Genomic DNA, 26121 nt, shown 5'->3' with positions numbered 1-26121 from the left:
GAGTATATGAACCTTAAGGGTCTGGTAGTGTTAGAAATAGCCCAAGCCATGAAATTGGTTAACTCCACCCGGAGAACATAGCTTAAGAAACATTGGATGGGAGAAGTTTCGATGAGAGCCTACACGTTGGTTGTTTACTGAATATTTTTAAACTCGTTCTTGTTCTTTGTTTTACAGATGGATCGTAGGTCACTGTTCGACGACGCGAGCGTGTAGAGCCATGCGACTTATAGAGAGGATCTCTAGATCTAGTCGTTCCCTTTTCATATCATTTTAATGTCGTTTTCTTAAAACTTATGTCATGTCGTAAACTATTTGGATATCGACTCCACGAGCATATTTTGTACTTTCAAAACTTATGTTAGTTTTATCGTTTATGTTTGAAAATAACTCGGTGTACAAGACTTCTAAGATTTTATTTCTCCTTTTACCTCTTGTATATACGGGGGATCTGTAATTCAAAGCCTCAAAAAACAGATTGCTTCATGTGGTCAATGGAGGCTATCCTAAATTGCAAATCTTGGTCCAAATTACAATAATGATACTCTCCGAAATGGAGAACAGAGTTCAAATTTTTCCACCCGTAGGCTTTAAAGAAGGTGTAGAAATAATTTATTAACAAAATTATTTTTTTATTTTTTTTATTTTTTCACAATAACTTTTGAATTTAAAAAATTAAATTTTTTAGTTTTCACTATTGAATAGATAATAAATAAGGAAAATATTAAAGTGAAAATAGTATTTATAAGTGGTTATTAAAGTCTAAATAATTAAAATTTTAATTTAATTTATACTTTCTTCAGTAAACGGAAAATTAAAATATGAAATACTTATTAAATGATTTTTCATATAGAACAATCCATTAGAGAAAATAGCTAAATTTATAGTTTGACTTGAAAGCAAATCCATATTTTAATATATATTTTACCCATAAAAATTTAATCACCAGACAAGTACTATGTATAAATTGAGCGATAGATGAATGTGAGCCCTAGACGAATCTCGAAGATTAATAAGTGGAGATGAAAGCAATGAAGTAAACGGACTAGAAATTTTGGTTCTGAATCAATTCTTGAAGTTGATTATCCAATCCACCGTCGCGATCTTCAATCTTGAACCAAGAAATTCGCAAGAAGATGGTTACAGAGGGAAAAGAAGATAGAGAAAAAGTTTCGAGCGCGACAATTGAACAAATAAAGGAGGAGGAGAAGGAAGAAGAAGAAGAGATGGACAAAATAAAGAAGGAAGAAGAAGATTATTATTATGATGAAGATTTTGACATTGACCTTCTGTTGAATGTGCCAGATGATTATTTTTGTGAAAGAGTTTCGGACGCGACAATTGAACAAATGAGGGAGGAGGAAGAAGAAGAGATCGACAAAATAAAGAAGGAAGAAGAAAATGACTATTATGATGAAGATTTTGACATTGACCTTCTGTTGAATGTGCCAGATGATTTTTTTGGAAGAGTTCCGAACGAGACAATTGAACAAATAAAGGAGGAGGAAGATGAAGATTTTGAAGATTTTGAAGATTTTGAAGATTTTGAAGATTTTGAAGATTTTGAAGATTTTGAAGATTTTGAAGATTTTGAAGATTTTGACCTTGACTTTCTGTTGAATGTGCCTGATGATTTCAATGAAAGAGTTCCGAACGAGACAATTGAACAAATAAAGGAGGAAAAAAATGAAGATTATGAAGATTTTGACCCTGACCTTCTGTTGAATGTGCCAGATGATTTCATTGAAAGAGTTTCGAACGAGACAATTGAACAAATAAGGGAGGAGGAAGATGAATATTTCATAGATGATTTTGACCTAGACCTTCTGTTGAATGTGCCAGATGATTTTGATGAATTTATGGATAGTTTGCCGGATGAGTTAGCCATAGAATCAGAGGAAGAATCTGAAGAACAAGCAATTAAAAGAACAAGAATCGCAGAATCGGAGGCAGCGAAAGCAGCAGAGGTTGTTACAGAATCCGATCCGGCAATGGATCCTCTGGAGATAATCATGGAAATCGTATGGAAATACCACGAGTTCGTGGAGTTCATACTTGAGATGCTGAAAGAAGAACGGAAATACGAAGAAGAAAAGGAAATGCAGAGATGGAGCAAGATTCTTGAAAGAGGAAAGCACCTGGTTGAGACTCTGAAGCAGAGGCTGAAGAGAGTGCCTGCTGAAATGGAACGGATGAAGAACGATGAGAATTTGCAGGAGGAATATTCCTTCAGAGAAACTCATATTGGTGATATCATAGTTGAAATTCGAGATTTGAATTCACGAATCAGCTACTCTCCTCATATCGCCCTTGTTTCAGACCCCAAATTTACAGAGCATGTGTTGCCGTCGAGCTTGGTCGAGCTTGAGCGTTCCAAGAAACAACTGAGTGAGCTGATGGAGGCAATCATAGAACTGAAGGGAATAAATAAGGCATCAAACGAGGAAAATTATTTCAAGTCCCAAATGTAACTAACATCTCATTCTTCTCTCTATCACCTCTTCTTATGGATTTTCAACATCATTCCTTAATCTTCTTTCGTCTTCTTTGTTTATCCCTTTTAATTCAAATGGTCACCCACCCATCTAAGTCTCTTTGTTCAATATTTGAGAATTTTAATGACATGATTAAGTTTAGGGCATGATTCTGATACCATGTTAAAAATCATGAATCTCCACAATGGTAAGATATTGTCCACGTTGAGCATAATCTCTCATGGCTTTGTTTTGGGCTTCCCAAAAAGCCACGTACCAATAGAGATAATATTTTTCACTTATAAACTCATGATCTTCCACTAAACTAATGGACTCACTCCCAATAATTCTCAACAATCCCCCTCGAACAAAATATACTATATTTTGTATTTCATCCAATACTTATTAAACACATTTTAAAATTTTAAAACTTTACTAAAACTATAGTTTAATTGAAAATTTAAAAGCAAAACCATATTTTAATAAAATAATAATTTTTTTTCCCTTCTAAAAACCGATTTATTTCAACGGAGGTTAATTTTAAAAAAGAAAAAAAGAATTACTCGGTTTTAACTCTTAAGCTGTATATAATTACGACAGAGAAGAGAACATTTGAGGTTGAGAAAGCAACAACTGAAGAACTCAAGGAAGGCGAGGAAGTAGAAAGAAAATCGGCCTCCGATTGCGCAAATGGCACACGAATCGAATCGAGAATCCGTGCACGCGGCCGCAGAACACGAGCAAGAACAAGAAAATCCGCAAGAAGATATGAACAATGTGGAGAATGAACAAAATGATCCCGGAGAAATCGTACAAAACGAGGAAGTGAGATCGACAACAGAGAACCAAGTAATCGCAGTACAAACGCTATACAATTTCAAGAAAAAACATTTGAAGACAATACTCCAATTATGGAATCGCTCACACCTTAAAGAGTTGGAAGATCCAAAGATGAAGGAAGTCGAAAGGAGAAAAAAAGAAGGGCGTTTAATAATTAAGGACGTGGAAGACGACGGAAGCCTCGACAGGAAGAAGCAGAAAAAGGAAAACAAGAATTTGTTCAATGAATTCAGCACTTCAAGAAAAGGAAAAGAGAAAATACACGAACCTGAAATAATTTTCGATCCTCTGGTATTGCTCCGCTGCATTACATTGGGATTCTCTGTATACATTGGGCATCTGATGGAGATGGCGATAGAGAGGCGTCGAGGTGCACCGAATTGGATATCTCAACTGGAAGAAGGCGCGGATCTGTTGGATGGCGTAATACGGAAGGTGCAGATAATGAACGACGAAATGCGACGGATAAGGAAGAGGAAGGATCTGAGGGAGGAATATGTGAAATTTCATACAATTTTGACTCACCTGGATGAGATTGACGAACATATGGAAGCCTCTCCAAACATCGGGATTGTTTCTGAGAAGGATTGTACGGATTTAGAATTGCGGGTGTGTGAGCATGAGCTGAAACGCTGCAAGAACGGCGCGGATGAGTTAGTGTCCGAAGTGTTATTACTTATGAAGGAATCAAAGGAACATTATTTTTTGTAATTCAAATCAAAAATATCTTTCTTTTATGGATGGATTATTTGGAATGAATCCTACATCAATTACATTAATTAATTTAGTAGAAGAATCTTGAGTTTAGAAGTGAGAAATACTATCTCCACTGATATAAGGCTTCTTTCCACTCAAGTGATTATTGGGAGTGAGTCCCACATTGATTAATTAGTGGAAGATCGTGAGTTTATAAGTGAGGAATACTATCTTCATTGGTACGAGATTTTTTGAGAAAGCCCAAAACAAAACCATGAGAACCTCCTTGGAAGAATACTATTTCATTGGTATGAGACTTTTTGGGTACTCAAAGTGGACAATATTATAACATCGTGGAGAATTGTGATTACTAACAATTCCAACCTATGTTTTTTTTTTCCCAAAACTAAAAAAAAAGAAAATTCTTTTCTTATCTCTTATCAAATTATTATTTTAATAAATAATTTTTAAATGCAATGTATTGAAAATATGTTTTTTTTTCCCTCAAACTCAAAAAAAAAATCTTAATTAATTAATTATTAATAATTAAGATATTATTTTAAAAAATAAATAAATAATTAATAATAAGAAGGAGAAAAGCCAAAAAAATATATTAATAAAAATTCAATTAAAAACAATAATTTTACAAGATATGAAAATAGACCGTATATAAATATAAAATGGTGAGTGAGTGAGTTTGAAAACAGGGAAACGGGGATTTGAATCATTTGAAAATCTGAATTAGACGGTGGCAAGAAGCGCTAAGAAAGAGAGAAGAAGAATCAAGAAAGGGGAAGAAGATAGTGATCATACCTTGAGTGGAACGAATCGAGCGATGGATATAGATCCGAAAGAACAAGACGATGATCAGCAACAGGATTCGAGAAAGAAACAGAAACTTATTGAAGATTTCCAGTCACCATATCCTCAATATCGAATGGAGAGGTCTCTGAGAATAGCGGACGTGAAAGAAATCGAGATGTTTAATGTTCCACCAGATGATGATCAGCAAAAAGATTCGAGAAAGAAACAGAAACTCGTTGATGATTTCCAGTCACCGTATCCTCAATTTCGAATGGAGAGACCTCTGAGAATAGCGGGCGTGGAAGAAATCAAGATGTTTAATGTTCCACCAGAGATCCGAGGTCGTTTCGAAGTAAGAGAAAGGGAGGAATATACGGAAGAATCATCGAAAAGAGCAAGAACAAGATCCCCTGAAGTTATCCGTCTGCGTGCAGATTCGAGTAGCGAAGCATTTAGTATGGAGGCAGTGAAATCAGGGGAGAAAATGGCGGAGCCACTGACATTGATGGAGGAAATCGTGAGTGTATACGGTAAGTACATTGATCATATACTTTTAATGGCGAGAAATCGATTCAATGATGAGAATAGGTGGAATTTTGGTAGAAATGAGTGCGGCGGCCTGGCTGAGATTTTCTTGAAAAACATCCAAACCTTGGGATCTGAATTAGCGCGAATGAAGAATGATTTGAGTCAAATGAAGAACTATTTCATCATAGCTCCCCGTATTCGTCAGATTATGAATCAACTGGAAACGATGCATGAAAGCTTCGACCGATCTCCGAATATTAGCGCTTCTGCAAAGCCAAACTGCACAAAACAAGAATTGATCGCCTGTATGGAAGAGCTTAATCAGTTCAAGAAACAATTGTATGAAATATCTTCGGGAGTATGCGGACTGAAAACCATGAAAATGTACAACAAATAAAATACAGGAATTTCTTTAATAAACACGACGTGTTCTTCGTTCTTACAAAATTTCATGCATTTATCTTCCTATCTCTATAGAACAATGAATTTGAGTAGCAAAAGTTTGTTGGCATGACTTGAACAGTACACACTATAACACAATCTCTACGTCACTAAGAATTACTAACCAAAGTAGCAGTTATTTGGAAGTGGTTTTTAGAAATTTTAAATTTAACACCAAATCATTTTATTTATTTGAATTTTTTTTTTCAAAGAATGTGAAATTGAACAATAAAATGAGGAGGTTTTAAAAAAAAAAAAGTCTACCAAGCTTAATTATAATTAAATTAATGCCAAAATATGAGAATTAGATGACCCATGAAAATATTATTACTCAACCAAAAAATACAAATTTAGAATGACAAATAGAATTGGGATGGAAGTAAATTCAAGAATAAAATAAAATATACTACTAATTATGAATATATATATTCTCTAAGTAATATATTATTGAAATATTAAATAATTATTAATATCATAACTAATTCAAACTAGAAATTAGATGACATTAGAAATATTATTTATTTATATAAAAGAAATATTATTTATTTATATAAAAGAGAATTTAGTTCCATTGGGCAAAAAGAAATCCAAAAAACAACATAACCATTTCTGAATTTTAATTTTGTGCTAAGAAAGGTTAAATATAAATTTTAGAAATTAGGGTTTTGTGATAATTTCCAATTACAATTTTGTGAAAAACTCTAAACTATTTTCCAATTACAAATTTTAATAAATTCTAAATTCAGTTCATGCCATCTTTTTTATAAAAGAAAAAAAATTGGTGTAGATTATTTTATTGTCGATTAAAACCCTTCTAAAATTTAGTTGATGACATAAACATCAAAATATTGACAAATTATTCATCATCTAAAGAGAAATTAGAGGAAATAAAAAAATAAAAGGAGGAGGGAAAGGATGAAATAAAGCAAGTTAAACAGCCGAAGAAATTAAAGCAAATTATATTATTAAAAAAAAAAAAAAAAAAAAAAAAAAGTTCTTGTTAGAAGTGTGTTCAGTTACTAGCAAGATCAAATATGTTAGTCGTTAAAATTAAAGATTTAACGAAGTTTTTAAAGTCAGATAAAAAAAAGATTGAAAGTTTCAAAACCGTTAACCGTTTTGTAGGCTATAAAGCAGGAGAACAGGGTTAGAAGAATTTCACCCATTGCGATTCTGAATCACTTCTTCAAGTTGATTGTCCATCTCGATCTTTTCAGTCTTTTACCTGCAAACGCCTCATTAGGGATTGCAAATTTGAGATTTCATACATGGTAGACAAAGAAATCAAGGAAGACGAAGATATACTCCTTCGGTTCATCGAATCGGCCATGGAGTCAGGTCCTGAATTCAAGAAAGAACAAGATGATCTACGCCTTGGAAATAAAGAAGGTGAATTCAAGAAAGAACAAGATGACCTACGCCTTGCAAATAAAGAAGGTGAATTCAAGAAAGAACAAGATGATCTAAGCCTTGCAAATAAAGAAGGTGATGGCGGATTCAAGGCTGAAACTGGAGAAGAAAATCACAAAGTTCTCAATGATCATATATCGTATTCTTCGTGTGATATCAAGGAAGACGAAGACATTATCCTACGGCTGCACGAATCGTTCATGGACTCGGTTTGTGAATCAGTGCACGCGGCTGATTTGGCTCGCCAACAAATCCTTGCAGACAAAGAAAGTAGTGGCGGATTCAAACATGAAATTGAAGAAGAAAAACAGGAAGACCTCCATGAAGATGCATCGCAATCTCTAAATGCTATCGAGAAAGATGAAGATATGATCCTTCGGTTGAACAGATTGTTCTTGGAGGCAGTTCGTCAATTCCTTGCAGACAGAGAAAGGCCTGATGGATTCAAGACTGAAACTGAAGAACATCTCCGTGCGGATTCACCACATTCTCGATATATCAAGAAAAATGAAGATATTATCCTTAGGTTGGACGATTTGTTCATGGAGTCAGTTCGTGAATTCAAGACAAAACAAGATCGTCGAAGCCTTGCAGACGAAAAAAGCCATGGCGGATTTAAACATCAAATTGAAGAAGAAAGCCATGGCGGATTTAAACATCAAAATCGAGAAGAAATCCATGGCGGATTTGAACAACAAATTCGAGAAGAAATCCATGGCGGATTTGAACATCAAATTCGAGAAGAAAACCGATATGCTTTCAGTAGAAACGAAGACATTATCCTTGAACTATTCATTGAATCGATTCGTCAACCTGTTAACGCGTTTGATCTTTCCAAGCAAGAACAAAACGACAAACCTCTCTACGGTCACCACGATCTGCAAAGAGACAAAGAAAGCCATGGCGGATTTGAGCATAAAGTTAAAGAAGCCACTCGAGAAGATCTCCTTGGATATGCATCACATTCTCAATATCATGATTACGATATTATCCTTCAGTTCAACAAATTGGCCATGGAGTCGGATCGTAGATACGTTGCTAGTAAACTCCAGAGAGAACAAAAGGATGAAGAAAATGACGGAAGATCCAAGTATAAGACTGAAGAAGATGAGACTCCTCCGATTAAAAAGAACCCGGAAGAATCGAATACTTCAGAAACATTCAAAACCAAAGAGTGTCCAAAAGTGAAGACAGAGAATGATAATCCGTTTGATATGCCATTGAAGCCTCTTGAAGAACTGGAGGAAATTGTGTTGAAACTCTACAAATTCATGGATTATACATCTTCGATACTGAAAGATATACAGAGAGTGAAATACAAAGAGCAGGATAAGTATCATTTTCTTGACAACGTTCGCCTCCTGTTTCTGTCATCGTCTCGGAAGGTGGACGTAGTAATTGATGAACTGAAACTTCTGAAGGATAAAGAAATTGGGGAGGAGAAATCTCCCCCCACAAATGCTCTGAGTCCTGAAATCGCTTTATTTCAAGCGGTAGAGATAAATGCAAAGTTGGTCAATCGCTCTTTTATCCATACCGTTGCTTTCCTGTATGATGACAAATGTAGGGAAAAGGAGATTTCATGTTGCATAGCTGAGATGAATCGAACCATGGAAAACCTCAGGGTAGTTCTCTTGAGAGCAAGACCACGAAAATGGCTACTTTCCAGGTCACTACGAATTTGAGAGAGAACTGAAGCAGCTTCCGAATGGCTTTGAGGGATAGAACGAAACAAAGAGCAAACGGCCACTATACTATACTATTGAAACTTCCATGTACGTGATTACCAGTATCAGTGTGTGCTACTACTCACAAACATCACATATAAAATTCTTCTGTCTCTAGCTATGAATAATAAGTTTGGAAGTAGATTCTTTGGTGTTCAATATACAAGTAGTCAACAGAATCATCTCATCCTATACTTGGGAACTTCTGATGCGTTGAGATCCGAAAATTTGCTAATAAACTTTCAATTTTTACGGCTTTTAAAAAGTGCAAAATCGTGGATACAATCCTTATTATTGTGCTTCATTGTGCATCTTCATCAATTGGATACAATCCTCATTCTTGATTTCTTTGTAGATTCTTTATAGATTCCGATACGAAGCTTTTGTAGATGTATTTCTAGGCATGTCCAAGAGAAAGAGTTCCTCTAATTCTCTAACTTTTTATATAATACTCTTTCTAATTCTCTAAACCTTTTAATAATACTCTTTCTAATTCACTAACTTTTGTTTATAATGCACTTTCTAATTTTCTAACTTTCTTTATAATACTCTTTCTAACTCTCTAACTTTTTTTATAATACTCTTTTCTTGAATATCATTAAAAAAAAAAATTTGGATTGCCCAGTATTCCACCAATTATAATATCATTCAAAGAAAATTCGGATTGACCAGTATTACACCTATTACACCTATAGTAACCCTCAGTAACTCGAGATTCTAGGCTTTTATTAAATAAAAGAGAGATTCACCAGGGTACCCAAAAACATAACCCCTCACCTGAAAGAACTTCAAATAAAAGCACTTAAATTGTGTTTCTTCCCAAAAAGTGTTTATAAAATAAGCAAATTACCTCGCTCAAGATGTGCGTTCGTCATACTAAACCTCAGACAGCAAACCTTAGTAAGTCTCAGCCACGCCTGACTAACTATGAGTAGCCGCAGCCAAAATACGAGCAATCAAATCGATCCACCAGTTCAGTGGAGTGGATGCTGATGGCCCGTAATCAAGCAGAAAGAAAGTTCAAAATAACCAAAAATGACGATGGAATTAGAAATCTTAGTCAAATAAAGGCCGACATTGAGTAGAATAGAAAAACAGCAAAAGCCAGGCAGCTGTAATAACAGACATATTCATAAGACGGTATTAAAAGGACAATACTAATAATAAAAACAAAAAGAGAGTCTAGGAGTCGGCTCCTCATTCATCCTCCTGGCTGCGCAACCTAGCAAGCTTGTTGGTGACAACTACATCGAGTTGGGCAGCTCTCTCCACGATCTCCTTCCTCTTTTTTGTGGACACATCGTGTGCAATCTCAGCACAGTAAGTCCTAAAATTACAGAATTAAGTAAAACTCAGCCATGTAAGATTACCTTTCCAAATGTAGTTAATCATGAAGTTAAAGGAGTAATGACATATTAAAATGAAATGTGAAAGAGATTAGTGGTTTGCCTGTTGTGCATCATCAACAGTTCAAGCTCATTCACATTGTGCACGACGAACTTCTTGAATCCATTAGGAAGATAGTGGCGGGTCTTCTTGTCAGTACCATAACCGATGTTTGGCATCAAAGTGCATCCTTTGAACTTTCTTCGGACACGAGAATCAATACCCTTCGGTCTACGCCAGTTTGTCTGTCAACCGTACATTTGAGGAATCACTCGGTAAATTTACAGGAGGCCAGTTTTTATACAATACCCAACACATATTGCACAGATTTGTAAAACATTTGCAAGAGAGAGTAATCAAGCCGTATATGAGATTTCAACCTTTTTACAATAACAAAAAAACGTTAGAAATGAATGTAGTAAGAACCACGAGTTGAAAGGAAGAGATAGATACCAAATAACCTACAGATGAATGATTAACAGCGAATAACCTACAGATGAATGACTAGCAGAAAATAACCTACAGAACCACTTGCAACTTATTAAGTATCGAGATAAATAATACAGATTCATTCTAAACTAAGCGTTATCGACCCCGCAAATAAGCCGAGCGAAGCTCAACTCTCGTATGCAAAATATGAACATACTTGAATACAAAATCACTGGCAAGTAGAAATACTAAATGTACAGAGTAAAACTAGTCAAAGTTCATGCACATACTTTGACAGAGATCTTGCGGTCGCTCTGAGGCCTCTTGAACTGCTTAACCCTCTTCTTAACGATCTTCTTCGTCAGCAACGGCACCGCCATATCTTCTTAGTTCCTACAAACTCTAAACCAAGCAGATTTCTCAGTTCCAAATTGACTAATTGCAAGGATGTTTACTCCACCGAACAAAATTGCAGAAAAAGTGAATCCGCTTGCAGCTTAAAATCGCATTTAACTAGAAACAAACTACCTAACTTTGCAAAGATGCATTGAAATGGTATAGGTTTAAAGCTATAAGTTATACGCAGAGTAGAGCGAGAGAGAGAGAGAAGGATACCGGCAATAGCAATCGGACCTTGCTTTCCAAGACCGCCGAACTCGAACTTCAACACCTTTGGTTTATATTCATATAATGGGTACAGTAGATGCGCGTTAGGGTTTTGGGGACTAGTTTTCCGGGTTCCGGTCCGACCGTCCGGGTCACTCTTTTTCTTTTTCTTTTTTTGAATTTGACACGATATTTTGTCAACTACTTTATTAAAATCGTATTTCTTTCTTAAGATGGTTGAATGCGCCTCAACAAAATCTTTAAACAAAAAAAAAAAATTATATAATTTGTTTGCTCATGTATTTTGGTCTTTAATGTTTTTTTTTTTTTTTTATGGGTCGCGGAGGAGAACAAAACACCATTTATAATGATATAAAAACCTCCCCTAACAGACATGTTTTAAAATCTTGAGGAAAATTTCGAAAGGAAAAACCTAAGGAGGACAATATCTACTAACGGTGGATCTGAGTCGTTACAAATAGTATTAGAGTCAGATACTGGACTATGTGCTAGTGATGAGGCTCTTCCCCAAAATGGGTAGACACTAAACAGTGTGCTAGTAAAGACGCTGGCCCCAAAGAAGGTGGATTAGGTGGGGGTCCCACAAAGATGGAAGAAAAGAAAGAGTGTTAGCGTGTTGGAGAGGAGAACAAAATAAGGGGTATAGAAACCTCCCTTAGCAGATTAAAGCTTTGAGGGAAAGCCGAAAGAGGACAAATTTTTTTATAAAGCACGGTGACAATAACTAAGATGATTTTTTTTATAAAATCTATTAAGATGGTTTTTTTTTAATACATCGAGAGAACGTTTAATGTTTAACGTAACATTTTGAATTTGTCAATAACAAAAGGTAAAATATAATAAGATGAAACCTGTCACGTCAAAATATGATAATGAAAAAATGTGAGTGTACGTAAGGAACTGGAAGATGACCATTGACTATGGGAGGCTTTTAGTTTCCTTTTTTTCTTTTATTATCATTATTAAAAAAAAAAAAAAAGTATTTATATTTTTGGTAGGTTCGGAAGTTAAGTAGAATGGAAAAGGAAAATATGAGTTTTAGCCACAAATTTTATGTTAATTACAATTGAGTCCCCATTCCCACGCCCACCACCACTGTTCTGCTGCACATGACTCGCTTCTTCCCTCCATTTTCCCCTCGATGATTCTTCACTTCTTTCTCGTCCCACCGTCGTTCTTTCTTCCCTCTCTTTTATTCCCTCTCTCTATTTCAATAAACTCCCAAATTTCAATTTCACTACGAATATTGCACCGCTGCTCTCGGCAGCAACAACAACAACTCTGTGCTGCATCATTTCAGTACCGCCGTTTCTCTCTTTGATCATCGTCGTCTTGGAGGGCTACTCCTTGGAGTAAGTTTCTGTAGGTTTTTCTTGTTTTGGTTTTGCAGTTTTATTGCTTTGAAGCTGGATTTTAGGAGTTCGTACGGTTTATTCAGTACTTTTTTGGGGCGTGTTTGCCTTAATCTTTGTTGTAACTTCTCTGTCTCTGTCTTCAGCTGGAACGTATTTTGAATTTCCCCGTTCGTTTGATTACATGAAAATTTGTATGTGTTGGTTCTCGAAGTCTCGATTTTTGCTTTTGTTTCCATATGCGGTTTGATTTTGCTGAAATATGATACAGTGTTTGCGAAGGATCGTTTTGGCTTGACTTGTTCAGTTTTGTGTTCTTTTATTTCCTCCTCTTGTGAAGTGGTTCTTACTGAACTTTTGTTTCGTTAACCCTTTTGAGTTGAACTTGAATTATATTGTACAGTGCTTTTAGAATCGAAGTTACATTTCCTTGTAGTTGCTGATGTCTTCATTTAGCCATGGCTTGTCTCGGATGTCTGACAATTTTTGTACTAAGAATATATTAAACTATTAAATCTACACTACTTTTGAGTTTAGTAATGATTTAATGATACTGAGAAATGTTGTGTTTGAATCTTTGCATTGTCATTTTCTCTCTAGTTGATATTATATTAGTAGTTCATCTGTTGAGTTTTGTTAATCAATTTCATATTTGAGTCTATATTAAAATATTAAATATACCACAATCTATAGAACTTTTGGTTTAGTGGTGATTTAACATTTTCGAACTAAAATCCCAAGTATATTGAACAGTTGGAAGTCGAGTATACTTTTAAATTTTCTCGATCATCATTAGGCTAGGACCTTCAATTTATTCGGGCATTGGCTTTTAAAGCCGAATGTGATTGATCGAGGATTACAAAACTTTCATTGCATTGAGTATTGGATTTATCGCTCAATCCTGACAGTGAATAGTTTTCCTTTCATCTTGGCAGAAAACTCGTCGACGACGTGATTCTTTTAACAATATAAAAAAAAAGTACACCAAAATAATCTCTTTATCGCATATTTTGAGTAGAGAAGATCAGAAAGTGATGCAGAAGGAGCCTTCACATTATTCATTTTCAGGTTACTTTTAAAACCATCATTTATATAAAAGAATGGTTAAAGGAGTGTAGTAATTGCTTTGTTTTCTTTTTTTTCTTCTCATTGGTAGGTAATTCTAACACTCCACCTGTATCTAAGCCCAAAGAAACGGAAAACATATGGGGTAATTTCCAAAAATCTGATGTTTTCCATTCTTCAAGTGTCACTACGCTATTCTCAAGCTCATTGCCAGTTCTTCTGCATGCGAATCGTAAGTGTTGCCAATGCCAACTGTCTAATATCCTTCATCCCATACAGTGTTAACTGAGATCCTTTCATTTTCAACCGTAAAATGCAGTGAACATGGCTGACAAAAGAGTTGCTATTCAATCTGTTGATGACATCTCGTCTCACTTTAAGAATCTCAAACCGGGTCTGGAAGGGGATGATATGCTTGAAGACATCGAAACTCATGCAATTGGCCATTTACTTCCTGACGATGAGGAGGAGCTTCTAGCTGGCATAATGGATGATTTAGATCTGAATGGCCTTCCTAGCTCTCTTGAAGACTTGGAAGAATGTGATATTTTCAGTAGTGGTGGTGGCTTGGAATTGGAAACAGATGCTCAACAAAAGGCTAGCATTGGTTCTTCAAGGGCAGGCTTAAGTGATGGTATAGTTGGAAGTGTGGTGCCTCCTCATACCTATTCAAATGGCATTGGAACGGTTGCTGGAGAACATCCTTATGGAGAGCATCCTTCAAGAACATTGTTTGTGCGGAACATTAATAGTAGCGTCGAAGATTCAGAACTGAGAGCTCTCTTTGAGGTGATGCAATTTGTTTGTATGTTATTTAAAAATCACGTCATTGTCCATTTTATCCACGGTGCTATATGATTGTCAAATCATACCTGCATATTTCTTGATATGATGGTATTGTTGATTTATGGCCATTGCTAATATCATTAGCATGCTGCTTTCCCCCCTTTTCCCTTTTTTTGTTTCCTTTTTCCTTCTGGCTTGCAGCAATATGGCGATATTAGGACTTTGTATACTGCTTGTAAACACAGGGGCTTTGTAATGATATCTTATTATGACATTCGTGCTGCTCGAACGGCTATGCGTGCATTGCAAAACAAACCACTACGGCGGAGAAAACTTGACATTCACTTCTCAATTCCCAAGGTTTTGAGCAGATTTTCAATAGTTATTGTTTATCCCATCTGTCATATGGTTATTGAGTGTTGCATTCATTTCTTTGGTTTCTTTCATTTCAACAGAATAATCCATCTGAGAAAGATATAAATCAAGGAACCTTGGTAGCCTTTAATTTGGATCCCTCAATTCCCAATGAAGATCTTCTTCAAATTTTTGGGGTCTATGGTGAGGTCAAAGAGGTGATTGGTTTACCAAACCCAACATTTCTATTGTCAGTTTATTCCAAGTTCTCTTGAATTACGATTATTGACGTTTGGCTACGTGGTATTCATTTTTCCAAAGCAGATAAGGGAAACTCCGCACAAGAGACACCATAAGTTCATTGAATATTATGATGTTAGAGCTGCTGAAGCAGCACTGAAGGCATTGAATAGAAGTGACATTGTTGGTAAACGCATAAAGCTAGAACCAAGTCGCCCTGGTGGAGCCCGTCGAAAGTGTGTATTCAAGAACTTTTATGTTTGCTTCTTCTTCTCTTATGTTCTTTTCCCGTTAACTTTTAACTTACATTATAAATATAGCTTTTTTCTTGTGGGATAAGTTTTGGGAAGTAAGCAAACCTTAGAAGGTGATGCATTTTATAGTAACACTCTTATTGAATCATTGTTCTGTGTCATCTCAATCCCTCCAGCTCGACGTTGCAACTCAATCAAGAACTTGAACAAGATGATTTCTGGAGTTTTCGCCATCAAGTTGGTTCGCCGGTGATCAATTCTCCCCCAGGTACCTTGAAACATTACTATCACTGTTCACACACATTTCATTATTGTGTATTTGTATTTTTTATTTACTACAGAAAATTTTCCATCTCCAACTTCCCTAGCATCTGTGGCAGGGAAATGGTTGTCCGTCAATGGCTCGATTAAACCTAGTTCAATGGGAAGTATTAGTACATTTCCTGGTTTTTCATCCATGAGCCCAACCGGTGGCAACCGTTTGCCTGGATTGGCTTCAGTTCTTCCTAATGTAACAAGAAGTACTGTGAAGGTGTCTCCCATTGGTAAGGACCAAGGAAGGGGTAACAACATGGACCATCCATTTACCTATATAAATCCATTGCATGTAGCTGCCTTTCAACCATCCCAGTCACTTCCCGAGCCAAAACCTAGCCGCTATTATGAGATAATGTCCTCATTCAGACCTCCCACATCGGGTGGATCTACTCGGAGTCCCCAAACTTTTTGGGGGAGTCAGAATTCATACTCGGAGTCCTCTGGTTCTTCTGCTTGGTCAAGATCCTATGCAAACCATCATTTCTTATCCAATGGAAATGGTCAAACATTTCCATTTCCTGGTCGGCAAACTTCTATCTTCAGTTCTACTCCGAGCACTCACTCACATCATGTTGGATCTGCTCCATCTGGTGTCCCATCAGAGAGGCAGTTCGGGTATTTTTCTGAATCACCAAATTCTTCATTGATGGGTCCTGGTGCATTCAGAGATTTAGGTTCTAGTTCAAATGCTCCTGTAAAAGCCGCCATCACCAAACCAAGAAACATGTCTGAAAATTGCCCTTCGAGTTTTCAAATGATGTCTTCATCTGTGCTGAACCCGATGTTCTCAGGTAGTGTTCCATACCTGGGACTGCTGCCGAACAGCGTGGATGGTTTGAACGAGTTTGGCAGAAGTGGATGGATTGAGAATTATGGAAATCAGATTGACAGTAGGAAGCAGTTTCAGCTCGACTTGGATAAAATTAAGGGCGGAGAAGACACTCGAACCACCTTAATGATAAAAAACATTCCGAATAAGTAAGATAAGACCATTTCTTTACCATGTTCTTTGTCTTGCTTCTTTCTTTTACTAGTCATGAATATTCACAAACGATTCTCCCACAGGTACACGTCAAAAATGTTATTAGCCGCCATTGATGAAAATCATAGGGGCACTTATGATTTTCTCTATTTGCCAATTGATTTTAAGGTAGCTTTAAACTATCCTTTTGAATGTTGGGATTGAACTTGGACCAAAACTTGTTCTTTAGCTATTTTACTTCGCACAAATTCAACCGGTTGGCGTTTTTGTTTAAACCATGCAGAATAAATGCAACGTGGGCTATGCTTTCATCAATATGCTATCTCCTCAACACATAGTTTCCTTTTACGAGGTTTTATTTCTTTCATTGACTACTTGACTTGATATTTTAGAATTCTACATTGAATATGGTTGAGTCAGAGTCTGCAGTCCAAGTATTTGAGTTTTTCTGCACAGGCGTTCGATGGAAAGCGATGGGAGAAGTTCAATAGCGAGAAAGTTGCGTCCTTGGCTTACGCTCGAATCCAAGGAAAGGTGGCTCTCGTGAGTCATTTTCAAAACTCGAGCTTAATGAATGAAGATAAGCGCTGCCGGCCCATTCTTTTTCACTCAGATGGTCCAGAGGCTGGAAATCAGGTCAAAAGTTCAAATTAACTGATTCAGCCTTGCTCATTTGTAAACATGATGGAACGTATAAAGCAGATAAAACTAATTTTTCATTCTGATATAAGCCAGAATTAAGCACAGGACATGTAAAACTAACTGTGATCTCTGCTTATTATCATGATCATTTCATTTTGCAGGTCCTCCAAGAACATCTGCCATCTGCCAATTTGGGTTCCAATATATGGGGGGTGAATGGGTCATTTTCCACTGATTTTGCAGGTAGTCCCCCAAATTACAGCATTGGCGAGAGGCCCGACAAACGCTAAACCCGACGTTTCCTCAGCCTAGATCTTTAGCTGCTGATTGATACTCCTGAGAAAATATTCAAGTACATGTGGATTGGGAAGAAGAAACATATGCAAATATGCAGTGTTTTGGTCGGAAAACTTGGTTGAAGATGGAGCAGTCGCTGTCACGCTGTTTGCTGTACTTATCAATGGAACCCCGAACAATCTTTGGTCTCGACTGCTCGTTATCGTTCGTTTACTGAATTGGTTTACAATTTTTCCTGCATTCTTGGAGCTTCTTTTTGCCTTCCCCCTTAACGTTGGGTTGAGAAATGGCAAATGTGATGTACATACCACAGGTGATTGTGTTTATTGGTTGAGAAGCTTTGAGAGGAACCACACAATTGTATATCAATTGCTTGTGTTTATAACACTGATCATTGCATCTGCTTTATTTATGGAGGCAGGAAAGGCTTTGGATGTCAGGTCCTTTTGTGTTCTAAATCAATTCCATTTATTTGTCTCCAAACTGTCATTTTTCTTATTCTCTAGCTCGAGATTTCTAAAAGTCAATTTAAAATAACCACAGATCAACTCGAACATAGTCAATTAACTCATTAACTAGTCAATATCGAGTCAACTCATAATCAAATAAATAATTTTAACAGTATTTATCAGCTGAGATATTTTGTAAGGAGAGAGAAATAAATAAAATAATGTGTTTTGATTTATCCAAATTCCAACCAATGAGAGAGTGAGAGAATTTGGAATAATAATTAATTAATTAATTAATTGTTTACAATCATTTAAAAAAAGAAAAAAAATGAAAGAGCTGCGAGAGACTGGAATGGAAGCGTAGACAATGATCTACCTCGACCTCGGGCTCCTTTACCAGGAAGGTGCACGTGTCAACGCGGTGTGCTTAGCTGGTTCCACTAGCCACGTGGCCAAATTCTATCGGTCCAACCATTTTAGAAATACCCCCATCAGAGCCGTCTTTAAAGTCCCCAAGCTCTACATCTTCCTCTCTCTGACCATTCCTTGAAGAACTTTTTCGAGAGAGAGAGAGAGAGAGGGGGAGAGAGAGGAGGAGGAGGTGGAGGTGGGGAAGAAGAACAACCACCACCAAGGAGGACTCTGTTTCTTCACCAGGTATTTGAATTTTCTTCTCTCTCTCTCTTTACTCCACCTTCGATTTCTCTTCTCTCTGATTCACTTCAATTTCATAATTATGGTCGCTCAATTTGCTCTTTCTACTCTCTTTTCTTTTTGCTTGGCCTTCCTTCAAGGATTATGGCTTCAACTAATCTGCTCGACCTCTCTAGGGTTTTCGCTTCACATAGTTCATTTTCGACTTCGATTTTGAGTTCTTTTCATCTTTCCTGCTGAGTCTCCCCGATGGAACTTCTGCTCTGGTTGACTTCGAGAATTTTCTGTTTTCTTACCGCCTTTATTTCGGTCCTCAATTTTACCGATACTGTGCGCTACTGGAGTTCGAAAGATTTTTGAAGTTTTTACTACTGTTACTCTTTTTACTTGTTTCTTGGAGAGTAATTTAGTTCTTTGCTGTGAATTTTGATTTTATTTTATTTTTACGTTGAATAATTGGATTTTTGTAATATGATCTGAATTTTGTAATCCCTGTTTGTCTAGATTTTATTCTTGGTGTTATTTATTAATTAATTGTTGGACTGCAGAGTTTGAAAAAGGGTTTCTAACACCTTAAGGTTTTGGATTTTGCTTGGGGTTAAAATAGTTGGTTGCTTCTTTGCGACGGCCGATTTTTTTCTCTTGGGGAAGAATCATCCTATCAAGTATCATAGTTGTCACTTTCCCACGATGCTTCCGTACATACCATGCCACAACAAGTTTTATGCATTTTTGACAAATTTTCTAATCAATATTTACTTCTTGCTACCCCTTTGATGTTTGTGGTGCTTTGAGTTGGGTGTGAAATAGCCTTGAGCTGTGAAGTACCAACAATTTTATTTCCCTTTGGAAACATGCATTGATTTTTCATTCTACATACAAATTTCCGATGGTTGCTCCATCTGTTGATGCGTTGGATTTTTATATCTGGGTACTTATGGTCTCGAATTATGTGCTACAGCTTTTGTTTTCCACGGATGTTCTTAAATCAACGTACTGGTACATATCAAACGTACAGGACAAATGCCATCAATAAAAATGAAGGCCAAGTCAAGCCCGGGCTGCTTAAGAGAAAAGCATGTTCTTCGTGTTTGTCAGAAATCTAGTGTCATCTCTAAAAAAGCTTGTTCTCACCTGAGGGTTTCCGATGAGGCAGATGAATTGGATGGCTGTATTGCAAAATGTCTTGAGGGCAAGAAACTTCTAGCTTCTTTCTTTCTTTATTTTTCACTTAAATGTTATCTTGTTTTATTATCTAAAAATAAATTTCTGATTGCGTCCGTAGTTTGAGAAATGCATCTCAAGTGAAGGCTTGACCCTTGTTTTCTATAGCACGCGGGACAAATTAGATAATTTAACCATTTTCGACCTATTTAAATTTGTTACCTTGGTCTGCTAATAAATATTTAGAAATGCTTGATCACTTGGAAGTATGAAGTTACAAAAAGAAACAGTGTAATTCACTAGCATCTTAAACAAATACATTAGCGTAATCTTAATCACTTGTTACCTTTTTGCATCTTTTTCTTCCCCTCCCAAACTTATCGAAGGAACATGAATATCAATAGAATAGAAGCTTTTTCAGAAATCAAACTATTTTTCATCCATATCAATCAATATCAATTACGTTGCTATGTTTTTTTGGGTACTGATATTTGTTTCTTGTGCAGCTTCTCTGAACACAGAATCAATTAATATCAATATAAATCAGGAAGCTATTAATCACTGGGAATTAGTTGATGAAGAAACTTCTGAATTGACGAGGCACGGAGAAGCTTTCGAGTCGAAGAGGGAAAAACCTTTTTCAGTCAATGCTGCAGATACGAATGGAATGGTGTGAAGTGATTTATGTATTTTTTATTTTTTATTGAAGGATCAACTGCAAATACATATTTTGATACTTCATCCTCCAGATCGTGAGCATGCTCTCATGTCAGCATTGTTGGTTCCTAGATTATAAACATATGGGGTTTTCATAATACAATTAGACATTTAGTGAAAATCCAGGTTGTAAGATCATCTGAAGCACTGTTTTAGCAATTTATACCCATGAATTTTAAACGATTCACACTGGAGTATGGATGATAATGCGAAAACAATTTGTGCAGTGCATTTGTATAAAATAGGAGCAAAATGAGGGCTGTGTAGTTTTTGGAAAATGAAGATCGTTTCCCAAATCCTATATTTTGGAAGGGCCAATTTAGTTCTCCTTGCATTTAGGGAGTCTAAGAATCCCTGCCTATTGTCATATATTGACTTTTCTTCCCTTCTTGTTTGTTGTACCGTTTGTAAGGGTGGTGGTTTCAAAGTTTATTTTTAGTTTATCTTTTTGTCGTGCTGTTTTTGTTCTTTATTTTTCAGACATTTTTAATCATCATTATATTATTATTATTGTTCTTGTTGCTTTTATTATTATTATTATTATTTCTACTACAACTAATATTATTAGTGCTACTACTATTATTATGACAATTTTTTTATTTGAAAATGTACAGGATTGCACCTCAACCTACTCTTCCGAAATAGAGACAATTTTTTCTCCTATTTTGAATAACATCGAAGTCCAGTGCCATCCTATTCTTGAACATGATCCAGGTATTAACTTTTTTTTTTTATTTAATGGGAAGAATATGGACACTGGCACATAGGGACATAATAGCTTACAAGATAAAGACACAGTCGCATGCTAATTTTTAAGAATTTAGGACCTAAGCACCATATGGACACATCTATTAAAATGTATATTATTTTTACATATTTCGATTTCAATTAATGATTTAACATCTAGTGAAAAGAAATTTTGAAGGCTGGTTTGGAACTAAGAAAAGTTTTCTGAACCACGACCATCTTGCTGTGCTTGTGATCTTGAAGTTCATGCTTTCATTTCTTTGTTGAACTTCAGATTTGACAGCAATTATATATTTTGGCAATACTTGGAAGATGGAAAAATATATTACCTCCTGACACAGAGAATATAATCCTGGCTATAGCCCTTATCTGCTTGTCTACTTATGTGTTTCGCAGGGAGCAAACTTGATCCTGATATACCAGGAATGGAAACTGATGAAGGGATGATAAATAACAGAAGCTCATATGACAGTCAAACATGTGACATATCAGATTTTTTTATTTCTGACATGATAGTTACAAACTTGCCTTTAAGTGGAAATGATGACATTGGTGGCATCAATTATTTTCATGACTACAAGTATACTCAGTCTACTCTATTGTCTGATGTTGCTGATCAGTATATGTTACTTCCTTTCCTCGAGGACACCGTTAAATTCAGCAATTCAGATGATGCTAAATTTTCTGAAGAATCATCCACTGGTTTTTGTAATTCTAGTTTGTACCGAGTAGTCGATCAAAGGAATAACTTGAGCCTTGAATTCAACGTTAGCTCTGACTCAGATCAGACAGAGTGTTTTGATCCTCAGTTGTTCATAAAAAATTTACCAGAACTGTCAGATGTGATAACAAACTTTCAGCCCAGTATGCTGCCTAATGAAAATCGGAAAAGAAAGGCTGTGACCCTTGTACTTGATTTGGATGGTAAGAGAATTGCATTCTATATTTTTCTTTTGAGGATTATGAGATGTTGCTTGCGCTGACTGAAAAAAAAAAAAAACTGCAACACATGCACTGGCACATTATGAGATGTGCGTGATGTGTTCTAAAGCATATCCTACTGCGTCCAAGAGTTTAACAAAAAAAAAAAAAAGGAATGGGGCACTCTTAAATCAAGTAGTTGAAGCACATCAAGCATGTTTGAGGATTATGAGATGTTGCTTGCGCTGAATGAAAAAAAAAAATCTGCAACACATGCACTGGCACATTATGAGATGTGCGTGATGTGTTCTAAAGCATATCCTACTGCGTCCAAGAGTTTAACAAAAAAAAAAAAGAAAAAAGGAATGGGGCACTCTTAAATCAAGTAGTTGAAGCACATCAAGCATGTTTGTGTATGACGTGTTCGACTTCCAGAATTTATTTAATACAATGTTGATCTCTATGCCTACTCTCGTTTATACAGTCATGCATATATATGTGTCAATGTCTGGTAATATTTGCACATTTCATTTTTGGTATTTAATATTTTTTTAAGTTATGGAACTTATGTCTGTATTGGATTCTGAGAATTATGCATGGAGTCTGTCAAGATTTCATGATTGTAAGTAGACAATGCAGGAATTTGGGACACTTGTTTTCTCTGTTTCTCCTTAAGACTTCATACCCTTTTTCTCGTCTCTATACTGTGCATGCATTCCGTGGATAGGCCTTCCCTCCATTAAATATAACCACCTCAACTGACTAACAGCCCTTTATGCCTCGACCAGTAGTTTACAGCTAACCAACTACTATCTCAGCTCCCTATTAATTATCTCCTTGCATGAGTGATTTATATAAGTGGATGACTATGTCAATCAGATTACTAGCATTTAAAATTTCTAAAACAATATGTACGATGCAAAACTTGAGTTGTCTTTCAAGCGGAGCTATTTAAATGTTTGTTTGAGTTGTGTTTAGCTTTCCAATATGTTTTTATGGTGTTCAGCTTCCCTTTAAATCTTTATTTTTTCTTCTATCTGGAATTATAATGTAAATGTCATCTGTACTCGCAGAAACTCTGGTTCACTCTACTTTGGAACCGCAAGATGATGCAGACTTCCGCTTTACTGTTTCCTTGAATACAAAAGAGCACATTGTATACGTTAAACGGAGGCCATATCTTCAAATATTTCTGGATCGTGTTGCAGAGATGTTTGAAGTTGTTATCTTTACGGCCAGTCAAAGTATTTATGCAGAACAAGTTCTCAACAAACTGGACCCAGATAATTGTATCATCTCCCGCCGACTTTATCGTGAATCATGTATCTTTTCAGATGGATGTTACACCAAGGATTTGACAGTTTTAGGCATCGATTTAGCGAAGGTTGTCATTGTAGATAATTACCCACAGGTATGGTGCTTGGCTTTGTCTTTTTACGAACTGCCATGTGGTTGGACTCCACAACTCTCGTTTTTTTTTTTTTTTTTTTTTACATGCGCAATTCATTTAAAAAAAGTTATATATAGTACATATATTATGAGGTTAGATATGAGATTTATATGCTGAAATTTCAAATGGTGGAATGGAGAGACGGTTGAGGTTATTCTTAGGTTAAACAACAGCTCTCCCTGGTTTTTTATCATTGAAGAATCTTGTATTTATTGACTCTACGTCTTGGCTTGATATTACATCCTAAGCCTAAGCAAAAGATAATGTAATGTTTTAGGAACTCACAGTTAATGTTTGTTTGAAGAGAGTACTTATAAAAGAATGGATGAGGAGTAATCTTCATAATTAATAAATCATAACTTTATATTAGGTTTCATTTTACCTAGAAGCATGTATGGTTACTTAGAATAGATGATTGCTCAAAAAAGATCCTTTATTTTCTCTTGCTAGTTAGTTTGCAAAAAACTTTGTGGTCCGGTGTTCCTGAAAGAAGCTACTGAAGGCAAGTTACCTTTGAAGAAAAAAGGAACTCTATATTGAGTATCTTAACATATCTCTGTTCATTTCAGGTTTTCCGGTTACAAGTGAACAACGGTATTCCTATTAAGAGTTGGATTGATGATCCCTGGGATTCTGCTTTGCTTTCATTGCTTCCCTTTTTGGAGACCCTGGTTGATGTTGATGATGTCCGCCCTATTATTGCCCAGAGATTTGGTAACAAGGAATAAGAGCCCTTCATATTTCTTATTCTATTGTTCTTGAATATGGTGGTCCTTGTCCTCTCTCTATTTCTCAGCAAAATTAGCTTCTAATCTTAGATGCTTATCTCTCTCTCATCATTGAGCTCAAGATTAACTATTGAATAAACTTGTTTGTCTTTGTTGAGTCAGACCTAGGTGCTTGTTTACTTTCCTTTTTCTTTCCTCTTGCTGACTAAAGTGTATTTTGTCTCAGTTTTTGGTGAAGTTAGGTCTAGGTAGTGTCTCTTTAATTTTTTGTACAGTTCATGTGCGTAGTCATATATGAGAAGAATGTATATGAATTTTAATGTTGTGCAATATAATTCTTGCAAGCTCTTGCTTTCTCCCATGCCACTTTTCTCAGTGTTATCTAATTGTAGCTAATGTTTTGGAATGCTTCCTTTAACTATTAGTATATAAGGTAACAAAGTCATTAAATTTGAAAATTTACCATATCTTGTACATTTGATGTAGAGTCAGTTCTCGAAACAAGGCTTCTATTAGATTTTAACCCTGTATTGAAAGACTGAAGTCAATAAATTCTGAAGTTGCGTATACAAGGTTATGGTTTGACATATTCCAAAATAGTGGGAACTTCGAACATGGAACTCTGCTGAATTAATGTAGAGCCTCCAGAAGTATGCTAGGTTTTTTTTTTTCTTGATAACAGAGGAGTATACTAGGTCGAGCCTAATGATTAAAACCCTTGAGTTCAATAAAATTGTCAAGAGTTTAAATTTTTATCCACATACATACATATTAAATATTATTTAAGCTTCATGATTGTCAAATATTCTTAAGTCACGTGGAAGTTCCATAATAAAATTTGAGTGGTCAAGGGGTTAGTGGTATGAGAGAGATCGAGAGGTTTATGACTGATTAGTGAATGTAGCTATTCAGGAAAAGACAAGAAAGCAATCATAAGGCAAACCACTGAACATACTACTGTCTTTGTTCGTATTATGATATCTACTTCATTGCATGAGCCATGGAATTGTTTCGTTTTGACACTTTTGACGGTCATTCCATTAAGTTGCTCTCATCTATAACCTTTCACTTGATTGGGATTAGTGCTGTGAAGAGGTTTCGTTTCATGAAGTATGATTAATGCTTAATATCTTTACCTAAGAATTAGTTTCCTGGAGAAAATTAAACATTTTGCCTTTATTTTCTTTTTATCTAATTTGTTCTTTTTTGCTTGGGTTTAAGCATGGACATGTTTAAGTTTAGTGCTGTTATTTCTTTCACTACTGAGTATACGTTGATTAGTACTTTGAGCCGAGTGTTTTTACTTCTTGACGATGAACTTCATGCATGTGAAATAGGGAGCCTTTAAACATCTTGTTTTAAGATCTTTGAGACTATGATTATTTATTTTATATTTATAACTCGTGACTAAATTAATTCCACTTCCTTTAACGTGTTCATTTCATCTTACTTCTGGTTCATGGCATTTTGCTCCTTGTTGATTTTCACTCGTGTTCTACATGTTTAATGATTCTGTAGCATTGCACTTTATAGATAAGGGAGGAAATGGGAGTTGCTAATAGCAAATCAGGCTTCCTGTTGGAAAAAAGGAAAAGAGGAAAAAAAAAAAAAAGAAGAAAAAAAAAAGAGGAAAAAAGAA

The 26121-nt window shown here is 35.8% G+C and overlaps 4 protein-coding genes across 10 annotated transcripts in view; 3 read left to right on the top strand and 1 right to left on the bottom strand.

Moving 5' to 3' along the window:
* The first annotated feature begins 6779 nt into the window (after window positions 1-6779).
* Window positions 6780-9125, top strand: LOC111433602 (titin homolog). Its single transcript, XM_023070691.1, has 2 exons — window positions 6780-7496; window positions 7794-9125. The coding sequence occupies exons 1-2, from the start codon at window positions 7052-7054 to the stop codon at window positions 8876-8878; spliced, it is 1530 nt and encodes a 509-aa protein (XP_022926459.1). The 5' UTR covers window positions 6780-7051; the 3' UTR covers window positions 8879-9125.
* An 821-nt stretch (window positions 9126-9946) lies between these two features.
* Window positions 9947-11393, bottom strand: LOC111433606 (60S ribosomal protein L32-1-like). Of its 2 annotated transcripts, none has more exons than XM_023070696.1 (4): window positions 11351-11393; window positions 11026-11137; window positions 10370-10551; window positions 9947-10247 (listed from the first exon to the last, which is right to left on the bottom strand). In XM_023070696.1, exons 2-4 carry the CDS (start codon window positions 11113-11115, stop codon window positions 10118-10120), a joined length of 402 nt encoding a protein of 133 aa, XP_022926464.1. In that variant the 5' UTR covers window positions 11116-11137; window positions 11351-11393; the 3' UTR covers window positions 9947-10117. The 2 variants fall into 2 exon arrangements, with proteins under 2 accessions (XP_022926464.1, XP_022926465.1); XM_023070697.1 differs by having other exon boundaries at window positions 11026-11128.
* A 1033-nt stretch (window positions 11394-12426) lies between these two features.
* Window positions 12427-18110, top strand: LOC111433597 (protein MEI2-like 3). 4 transcript variants are annotated; one of them, XM_023070682.1, is made up of 13 exons: window positions 12427-12714; window positions 13650-13782; window positions 13871-14011; window positions 14099-14568; window positions 14767-14925; window positions 15021-15137; window positions 15244-15395; window positions 15590-15681; window positions 15782-16709; window positions 16797-16881; window positions 16997-17065; window positions 17170-17337; window positions 17517-18110. In XM_023070682.1, the coding sequence occupies exons 2-13, from the start codon at window positions 13749-13751 to the stop codon at window positions 17643-17645; spliced, it is 2544 nt and encodes an 847-aa protein (XP_022926450.1). In that variant the 5' UTR covers window positions 12427-12714; window positions 13650-13748; the 3' UTR covers window positions 17646-18110. The 4 variants fall into 4 exon arrangements, with proteins under 4 accessions (XP_022926450.1, XP_022926447.1, XP_022926448.1 ...); XM_023070679.1 differs by having other exon boundaries at window positions 17170-17349; XM_023070680.1 differs by having other exon boundaries at window positions 13630-13782; window positions 17170-17349.
* A 506-nt stretch (window positions 18111-18616) lies between these two features.
* LOC111433601 overlaps window positions 18617-26121 on the top strand; it is an 8447-nt gene continuing 942 nt past the window's right edge. Inside the window, exons 1-7 of one of the 3 annotated variants that reach the window (XM_023070687.1) lie at window positions 18617-18758; window positions 19717-19947; window positions 20426-20589; window positions 21251-21350; window positions 21780-22307; window positions 23378-23715; window positions 24324-24468. In XM_023070687.1, coding sequence (XP_022926455.1) covers window positions 19779-19947; window positions 20426-20589; window positions 21251-21350; window positions 21780-22307; window positions 23378-23715; window positions 24324-24468 — 1444 coding nt within the window. In that variant the 5' untranslated portion in view covers window positions 18617-18758; window positions 19717-19778. Of the gene's footprint in view, window positions 18759-18800; window positions 19022-19716; window positions 19948-20425; window positions 20590-21250; window positions 21351-21779; window positions 22308-23377; window positions 23716-24323; window positions 24469-26121 lie in introns of those variants that run through there. The other 2 variants (XM_023070690.1, XM_023070688.1) reach the window with 2 other exon arrangements.

This window comes from Cucurbita moschata, unplaced genomic scaffold (assembly GCF_002738365.1).
Source record: "Cucurbita moschata cultivar Rifu unplaced genomic scaffold, Cmos_1.0 Cmo_Scf00043, whole genome shotgun sequence".
Taxonomy (NCBI): Eukaryota; Viridiplantae; Streptophyta; class Magnoliopsida; order Cucurbitales; family Cucurbitaceae; genus Cucurbita; species Cucurbita moschata.
This window is presented reverse-complemented; position numbering and strand designations above follow the sequence as displayed.